The sequence below is a fragment of the Ipomoea triloba genome, chromosome 4 (genome assembly GCF_003576645.1).
Source record: "Ipomoea triloba cultivar NCNSP0323 chromosome 4, ASM357664v1".
NCBI lineage: Eukaryota > Viridiplantae > Streptophyta > Magnoliopsida > Solanales > Convolvulaceae > Ipomoea > Ipomoea triloba.
In genome coordinates, this window is record NC_044919.1 from 27,286,342 (window position 1) to 27,296,108 (window position 9,767).

The window sequence follows — 9,767 nt, forward strand, 5'->3', positions numbered from 1 at the left end:
GCCCCCCCCCCCCCCCCTACGCGCGAGAGAGAGCCTCTATGCTATACAATTCAATAAGCCTTACAAAGAATCTTGTATAAGTAGTTGTGCAAACCCACTTCCCAAACCAATGTAGGACAAAAGCTATTTGAAAGCTTTTTCTCTCTATTTTTCTAACTCAAATGGGTCAACTTTGAGAACCAATTTCTCATTCACCCATTATCCGTTTTAAGCGTACAATATATCACTCTTTTCGTCTAAGTACGAAGAACCCGAATCCACTTTGACCTGACCTAAATTGAAAGTGAACCCCACATATATTTGCACCACAATATAACCACTAAATTGCCATTTTATGCTATTTTTTCCAACAGTTATTTGTCCAGAGAATATCAACGCTCTACGGTCAACCAACAATCACTCAACTGATTATCCCATTATTCTCGGGTGAATTTTTTTCTAATATAGTTATACTTACTGAATATCAAAATATAAGTGTATCTCAAGATCTTGCAATAACTAATCGAAAAGTAATTAAATTAATGATATATAATGCAATGCAAATTATCTACATATTGCATTTATACACTTATTTTATAACACTGAATTTTTGTGATATTTGTTGCATGCAAGGAAGACTCATACTATAGTTTATTTGTCTATTCTTATATGTTATAAATCATAATATCATAAGAAACAGATACTTTGATTTAATATGAATCATGAGTAGTCTGCCAATCAACGGTTATGGACATCGCATTTCAACAGTTTGGATGAGCATCATTCCAAAAAGCCATACACTTCATTTGGTAATCTGAAGTGAAGTTTGGATTAACAGTTTAGATATATGATTAATACATTCTGATATATTTTTGTTTATTGCCTGATACCAGTATGATGGTTTTTGAATTTTGAGAGCATAGAAACAAGCTCGAAACATACTTATATGCTTGAATGGTATTACATCAAAGTTACTACCCACTATCACACAATGCTTTATTTTGTATGTTAGACACAAGGTTACTAACTTCTCACAATAGTCAGAGACTTGCTTTATATGTATGAAATATTGACCAAAAAAATTAGGCTTTAGATGTGAGATTTACTAGTATATACCTGGGAATCTGATACATTTTGAAATTTAGTGATTGATAAAATCAATATGTTTTACAGTTTGACTATCAAAATCAATTTTATGGAAAAAATCACAGAATATATACATGTAGATTATAAAATTAAAATTTCAGTATCAATATTGTTATGACTCAATGCTTTGATTACATTAAAAGTGTTTTTTTTTTAATTCAAGCTCAAGATGTGCACGCTTGATGCGTCGCAGTTGGAATGTTAGTGATCGGCTAGCCGACTTTAGATGTCGTTGATCAAATTAACCAGTACATGTGCGACATGAATATTGCAAAAGGACGAACATATTTATGTTGTAACTCTTTATGTAAGGCAGAACCAGACAGTGAAAATCTATTAGAAGTACACACTCCTAAATTCTTAAATAGTTTGAGATTGTATGATTTTTTTAATCATTCATTGACATTAATTAAAGGCCGATGCACCTGTTATGTTATTGCGGAAGATAGATCATTCTCTTGGTCTTTATAATGGCTCGACTCATCATCACAAGATTGGCAGATCACATTGTTGAAGCAAGAATAGTTAATGGGACACATGAAGAAACTAAAGTTCTTATCCCTCGAATGTCTCTCACTCTTTCTGATACAAGATTGTCCTTCAAGTTCCAGCATAAATAATTCCCATTGATGCTTGCATATGCCATGACTATAAACAAAAGTCAGAGCCGAACACTAACTCACGTTGGGTTATTACTAAAAAAACCAGTTTTTAATCACGGTCAATTGTACATGGCATCTTGATAGCCTGAAAGTGTTAATTAGTTCTAGACGAGGATGGATAAGATTGTGTTGCTACTACCAATGTTGTCTACAAAGAGGTTTTCAATAATGTGTAAATACAACCGGTGATATTATGTTTTTTTCCAAGATGGAAAAAAATACAACCGGTGATATTATGTTTTTTTCCAAGATGGAAAAATTGCTATATATCTACACAAAAATATATCTTAAGATGGAAAAATTGCTATATATCTACACAAAAATATATCTTGCATACATATGAGTTAGAATAACAATTGATTCCTATAACTGAGTTACTAGAGAACGAGCATATTTGACCAATTTATAAAAATCCTAAACAATGATATATAAAATCTCTAAATTTCTAGCACTGCATGCTTACATCTACACATTAGCTATTAATTAAGCAATTATTTGCTAGAATTCAAACAAGGATAACATCAGAAAACATAATCAATCCAAAACATATCTTCAATTGCACTATTCTGAGAGAATATGTTACCTTGGCCTTGTTCTCCAATTTTTTGGCCCCACTTAATTCTTTGTGTCTCGATCGAGCAACCACCGCTCTTAGTCCTTGCTCCCCAAGCTCTACACACTTGGGCTTCTCTGGGCTTCTCTTCTTGCGTCGGACTCAATATATCTATCATCAGAACCCCCCCCCCCCCCACTCTTTGATTGCGAGGGATTAACTACAATAGAGAGTATTCACGCTTGGGATTGCCCATCAAGGGCCCGGGTTGCCCTTTGATCATCAAAGTGTGGTGTTTATAACCAACATTGTCATTTAACTCAGATTGCACATGTCCCTCGGATTTACATGATGCCCGGGCTTAGCCGAAGCTCGAATGCCCTCCCTAGGTTAGTGTCTAAAGTCCTTAGTTGTTCTCACTCTTTGCTTTGACTAAATGCTTCCGAGTTGTGGCTTCTTGAGGGGTTCGAACCTATCTTTTGGGTCCCTAGAGTACCACCTATGTCACTTGGGGTCATGCGTCAGTGCCAAATCCCCTAGGCCCTTCATCACTTATCCCTTGGTTTGCTAAGGGTCCTAAGCTACTTGGCGGTGACTGGGTCTCTATGTACATAGAGAAACAACTCCACCCTTGGCCATGTAATCTCGGGGATAATTCATGACCTAGGCCTATTGAGGAGGGGGGTCGAAACCCAATCCTTAAGTCTTCAAAGCCCAAGAAACTTCCTAAAATCACTGTGGGTCATGAGACCAAATCAATACCCATGTGGTATGTCGTGTGACTAAGTCAAGGCCAATCATTTTGGGACAAAAGACGAGTTATGTGGCAGGAATGACTAGTGGCCTGCGACCGACTCTGGAGGTCGACATCGGGGGCCCTTGTTCTTTACCTGGGCCCCTCACGTCCTCTTTGGATCTTCCATCTCTACTAGCCCCCAGGTCGTGGGCTCTTGGGTCGCGGGTTATGGGCTCTTGGATCGCTGGTTATGGGCTCTTGGACACCAAATCTCCATTCTCAAGTCATTTCCAATATCTCCATTCTCGCGTATTAAAATGTACCCTTTTTTTTGTTAGATTACGAGGTGTTCTAAACAGACCCTAACTATAGGAGACACCTTTAAGCTATTAGCATACTCAGGCTAATCCATGTTCACACTGGATCAGCCTAATTAAGGGACAAAGTGCTAGCGATATTGGATTTTTCATACGAAAGAGGGTTTGAACATTTAGTATATTAAAGCTGTATATTAAGTCAATGACCATGGTCCATGGTATAATGATTGAGAGGAAGGTTTGTGCTATGATGGAAGGGTCATGGCAAGCCATTGACCGACTAACGGGAGGGCTCATCGGACTTCCCAAGTTAGGGCGTGGGCAATGAAGGTGGGTGGTCGAGAGAGAGCAAAAAAGGAAAGTGATGCAACTAATCTTCCATAAATATTCATATACTTTGATTTTTAATTCTTTTCCATGTTCATATATACTTGTAAAAAAAATTAAAAATCTTTGTTTGTTTTGCTACAAACAACAATTTATTCTTAGCAAAAATTTGTTACTACAAACAATAACGATTCTCACTACTACAAACAACAACGATTCCCGCTACTGCAAACAACAACTTGTTCACAACATAAAAAAATTATGTTGTGAAGAGATTGTTATTCGTAGCAAAATAAATGTAAAAAATTATAATAAAATTATGTTAAATTACCTAATATTCATGATTAGATTAGGTTAAATTGGTTTTCAAATATTTTGCACTTCTTCAATTACACATATTTTTATACAAAATTATATTGTAATCATACATCAATTACTAAATATTAATGTCTACTAATGAGGAATCTCTTTTGTAACCTTTACCAACTAATGTGGTTGATAATTTTGAACAATTGTTTGAAACTCAAGACCAACAACTAAGCATGCAAACCAATATGGGTGGCGTGGTGGTTCAGTATCTCGTCCCTTAAGAGCAAACCATTTGGCCAGTGCCCTAGCTATCAGCTGAGTAGCATTATATTACCCAATATTAGTTGTTTCATTATTTCAAGAAATATTTTTTTTGAATACTACCGACTCTATTACAATACACTAGACTACAAAGTCTTTGACAATAAATATTTTTATTAGTTACACCATTTAGTAAAAATTGATTGATTGTGTCTTTATGTATAATCAATGCACTCTATTTTTGCTGCAACCACTTTTAATTTTTAATTTTTTGCAATACATAAATTTATTTGATATTTATGAAAAATATATTATATATTATAAAAGTTTTTGTTAGAACATTATAAATAATATATTAAGTATTAACATAAGTTATAAAAAGTTTATAAAGTGTATCGCCATTTAGAGTTTTAATAATTTTTATAGACTTTTAATTTGAAATAGTCTCTAAAAACTAATAAAAATTTATAAATATTTATCATTAAGATTTTATAGACTCTTACGAAATTTATAAAACGTCTAGAAATATTCCATAAAAATCATTTAATATTCATCACTTTGTAATATGCTCCCTTTGTTAGTAGAGTGAATAACTATTATGAAGCAGTTGCAAATAATTTCAATTTTTAAATATAAAAATAAATACATACTTAATTGATTTTATTTTGATGCATTTAATTTAATTAATAAGACTTAATTTAAATTATTTATAATATTTACTTTAATATTAATATATAGATATATAGATATTATATAATTACAATTTGTATTAAATGTATTATTATACATAAAAATAATTGAATACTAAAATTATAAATTATTTATTAAAAAAACAAAGAATATTTTAGTTGACTAATGAATACCAAATAAATTTGGAGTGGAAAAAAAAAACCTTTCTTTAATTGCACAGTACAAACTTACTTTGCCTGTTTCGCATTTGTTGTTGTTTCTGATTGAGGTGCAGGGCTGCAACTAGGGTTTTCTTCAGCGATCGTTTTCTCTGCATACGAATCGGAAAACCACAACCGGAAAGATGAGGCCGATACTGATGAAAGGGCACGAGAGGCCACTGACGTTTCTCAAGTACAACAGGGATGGTGATTTGCTCTTTTCCTGCGCCAAGGATCACACCCCTACCGTCTGGTATGCCGACAATGGCGAGCGCCTCGGCACCTACCGCGGTCACAACGGCGCTGTTTGGTGCTGTGACATCTCCCGTAATGCCTCGCTTCCCCTTTAATTTCAGTTTATATATACTATCATGCTGATATTATTACCTTTTGAAATCCTTTCAAGAATGAAAATTTCTATGTGTTTTTTTTGTTCCTTGTGCGATTTTTCATCAGTTCTACTTTTGTGGTTGGCTGTGGGCGAGGAATTTTAATGATTAATTGGAAAATATTGAAGTTTATTAGCAATACTGCTGTATGTGCAGAAAGTAAGCCTGAATGAAGTTTTATATTTGGGCTGATTTATTGTTACTGTAATGTTGTGTATAGGTGATTCAAGGAGACTAATTACTGGAAGTGCAGACCAGACAGCTAAGCTCTGGGATGTTCAGACTGGCAATCAACTGTTTACTTTTGAATTTAAGTCTCCTGCTAGGTCTGTGGACTTAGCCATTGGTGATAAGCTTGTAGTAATCACCACTGATCCATTCATGGGGCAGCCATCTGCAATCCAAGTCAAAAGAATTGCCACAGACATTAGTGACCGTAAGTTTTGTATGATGTTTGTCATGTCTAAGCAGTGTTTGAAGACTAAATAAATAGTTAAACAAATTGGGAAATTGATCAGATCAAATTTTCATGAATGCTCTATCTTTAGCCATTATAACAGAAAAGGAAAACTTAGAGAATTTTTAAAAGGCTGGTATTGAATTTCAAAGCACTTGATAATTTCGTTTGCACAAAAATTATTTAAAAGAGATATGCCAGGAAGTGAATAATGGTTTTGTGATTTGTTACCATTATTATTAGATAGGTAAATTTATTAAGATTATGATAGTTTTTCATCTTTGCACTATGTATTTATACAGTGAATTACATATTCTGTATTTCTGTATGGTATCATTATCAATAAAGACTGAGCACCCATCTACTTCTATTGCAGAAACTGATGAGACTGTGCTTATTATTAAGGGTATCCAGGGGAGAATCAACCGTGCTGTTTGGGGACCGTTGAATAAGACAATTATAAGCGGTGGAGAAGATTCTGTGGTTCGAATCTGGGATGCTGAGGTAAAACATATGTGTTTCAGTATCTTGGAGAGAGGCTTTAGTATTATATCATATTTCAAGCAGCATTTTGTATTTTTGTCTACTTTTTGTTTTTCTGGTTAATTTACTATGGCTACATAGTTGCCACTTGGAATTTGTGTATTTTCTTGACTGGATTTTCCTCAAATCTGGAGTTCTTACTTTCTCGATAATATGCAGACTGGGAAGCTACTTAAGGAGTCTGATGGGGAATCTGGTCACAAGAAGGGGATTACTTCACTGGCCAAATCTGTAGATGGATCACACTTCATCACTGGTTCTTTGGATAAATCAGCTAAGGTAACTTGATCATTAACCTCTCTACTCTGACCTACTGCTACCTAGGCCTTCATTATGTTTTCTTTGTTCTTACTGGCTAATCTATGCAATGCCAGCTTTGGAACATCAGAGATTTGACACTTCTTAAGACCTATGTGACCGAACGTCCTGTGAATGCTGTTACAATGTCGCCACTGCTTGATCATGTAAGTTTTTATGGCTACTTAATATTTACTTATTTCTTATGTGCATAGTATGTTATAGCTTGTACAGATTTGCTTTTGCTTTCTGTGGGATTGAACGATAACTGTGTGAACCTCTGCTCTTTTTTTATTGTATTTGCTTTGTTAATGCATTTTCTCTGGCACGGTTGTTATGAACTACTTTTACTGCAGTGTGCTCAGTAATACCTGTATAGTGATTCTTTTTTAGTTGAGGATAGTTCTCATTTTGTGCTTCTCTTAGCCTTTTGTTGTGATTGTTATTGAATAAACCATAAACCAACTATAGATGCAAGAAAAGAATAGTAAGTGCCATTATGCCAGATTAAAATGTTTTAGTTATCTTTAGTTAATTCTGATTAATTTTTTTGGCTTCCTAGGCAACCTAGTTCATTTGGGGTTCATTCAATTGAATCTATTTTTTTTTTTTTTTGTTTCTTTGTAGATTGTGCTAGGTGGTGGCCAAGATGCGTCTGCTGTCACAACTACTGATCATCGTGCTGGAAAGTTTGAGGCCAAATTCTTTGACAAGGTAGAAACAGATATTACCAATTCCATTTATTTAACACTTTATATTTATGTTTTGCACTTTATTTCTTTTTTAGATTCTTCAAGAAGAAATCGGTGGTGTCAAAGGACACTTTGGACCTATTAATGCCTTGGCCTTCAATCCCGATGGAAAAAGGTGATATTTTATGTTACCTGTCATTTTCCTTTTAATAGTTGATATAATTAACTGTTACTAACATGTAATCACTTGAAATATGGGTTTTTCTTTTAATTATTGTTATGGTTATATTTGTGCTATTCTAGTATCCCTTGAAGCAATTCTTTAGAATTTGAACACAACCAAAAAATTCATGTTAATGATTGGCATAATAATGTTTTTGCAATGCCACTTAGATGCAATAGTTATACCATGGATCTGCAAGGTGGACCCGTCACAATTTACGTTACAATTCAAATTGTGAACATTCAGTATGTAAATTGTGTATTTTGGACTCGGATCCACCTTTCAATGTGGACCCGGGTCCACGGAATCATTTGCCACTTAAAGATGAGTAAACTGCGACTTCCAAAAAAAATTCTTTTGATGATTTTACAATTATATTTTTGCATGCTACTATGAAAAGCATAAACACGCAATTGTTGAATTAAATTCTGTCTCTTGTCTCTTGTTTTTGTATGATATAGTTTTTCAAGTGGTGGCGAAGACGGCTATGTGAGATTACATCATTTTGACGCCGATTACTTCAATATCAAGATATAGAAGGGGGATCAACTTCTGCTATCAACGGAATTGTAAAATTTTCTTTTTTGGACATTGCTATTGAAATTTTCTCCAATATTTTGATTACGTAGTATTATTTAATTTGCGGAGTAATATTTACACTACCAAAATCACGTGATTGTAGAACATGTTTGGTCATGCTAAAATATGCATCTAATTTGAATTAAGCGACATTATATTAAAATTTTAAAAATTGACAATTTAGTAAATAAACTCGTCTATTATACCTAAGCTTTTTAATTTTTAGAATTTAATGCTAATTATATTCAATTATAATATTCAAGAAAATCTAACATAATCTAATTTTATACTCCGTAATTAATTGATAATTTTTTTTAATATAATACGGAGTATATATTTCTTAATGTAGTAATCAAATTGAAGTAAGTTACCAAAAGATCCTCATAACTGTTTCCAAAAAAAAATCCTCATGAGTGTGGAACACAAAATGCCGAGCTCCTCGTTTCATCTAAGAGAGATATCGTCATTCATTCGATTGAGTATCTGTGCCAACAACTGGGAAACCTTTTTTTTTTATTTTTATTTTTATTTTTATTTTTTTATTTTTAAACTTTAAGCAGCAAATGCAAAATGTTAAAAAAGGTAGTGTTATGATGTACGTAATATGTTAAAAAAGGTAGTGTCATGTCATGATGTACGTAAAGTGGTGGTAATAGATGGTGAAAATGTCCTGCTGAGAATTGAGGCATATGCTAAATTCTAGGCACTAATGTTCTGGAATTCTAGACACTAATGTTCTGGATTTCAGAATGATCCAAGCAAGCTATGATTAAGGATGGAAAATAAACTAATATTTTGTTCTGGAATTCTAGGCACCAGAATGATCCAAGCAAGCTATGATTAAGGATGGAAAATAAACTAATATTTTGTTCTGGAATTCTAGGCACTAATGTTCTGGATTTCAAAATGATCCAAGCAAGCTATGATTAAGGATGGAAAATAAACTAATATTTTTGAATTTTTGAATATAAAGGAATGCAAATTAAACATGGATAAACTATATGATAAAAGATGGGTCCATATTAGGGGTATTGCTTTCTTGATGCACTAACAACTCAGAATTAGGGGAAAAACAATTCACCAAAGAATTTATGTCAATGCACATAAGAATTCTAGTCTAAGCTACGATAGTAAACAATAAACAAGAATTAGAGTAGGATTGCCCACTTTCGTGATACATCAATCCTAACTCTTGAAATGCAAAAGCATTATAAGCCCCAGTGGATCTTATAATAACCAAGAATTAGAGTAGGATTCCAACTCGTGTGTATGCATTGTGTAACGTATTTTGATTTTATTTGTTCTCCGCTCAGCTAGTGGCAAGATCATGTGTATTGGTTGTGTTAGTTATACAACCCAGTGGTATGAGTTGTGCAATATGTTGTTGTGGATTGTGCATCTCATTTA

The 9,767-nt window shown here is 33.7% G+C and overlaps 1 protein-coding gene across 2 annotated transcripts; it reads left to right on the forward strand.

Moving 5' to 3' along the window:
• Positions 1-5,207: 5,207 nt before the first annotated feature.
• Positions 5,208-8,515, forward strand: LOC116015260 (eukaryotic translation initiation factor 3 subunit I-like). Of its 2 annotated transcripts, none has more exons than XM_031255289.1 (8): positions 5,208-5,507; positions 5,790-6,005; positions 6,403-6,530; positions 6,729-6,848; positions 6,944-7,033; positions 7,494-7,580; positions 7,654-7,733; positions 7,952-8,217. In XM_031255289.1, the coding sequence occupies exons 1-8, from the start codon at positions 5,324-5,326 to the stop codon at positions 8,175-8,177; spliced, it is 1,131 nt and encodes a 376-aa protein (XP_031111149.1). In that variant the 5' UTR covers positions 5,208-5,323; the 3' UTR covers positions 8,178-8,217. The 2 variants fall into 2 exon arrangements, with proteins under 2 accessions (XP_031111149.1, XP_031111150.1); XM_031255290.1 differs by lacking the exon at positions 7,952-8,217 and adding an exon at positions 8,243-8,515 and having other exon boundaries at positions 5,211-5,507.
• The last annotated feature ends 1,252 nt before the right edge of the window (positions 8,516-9,767 follow it).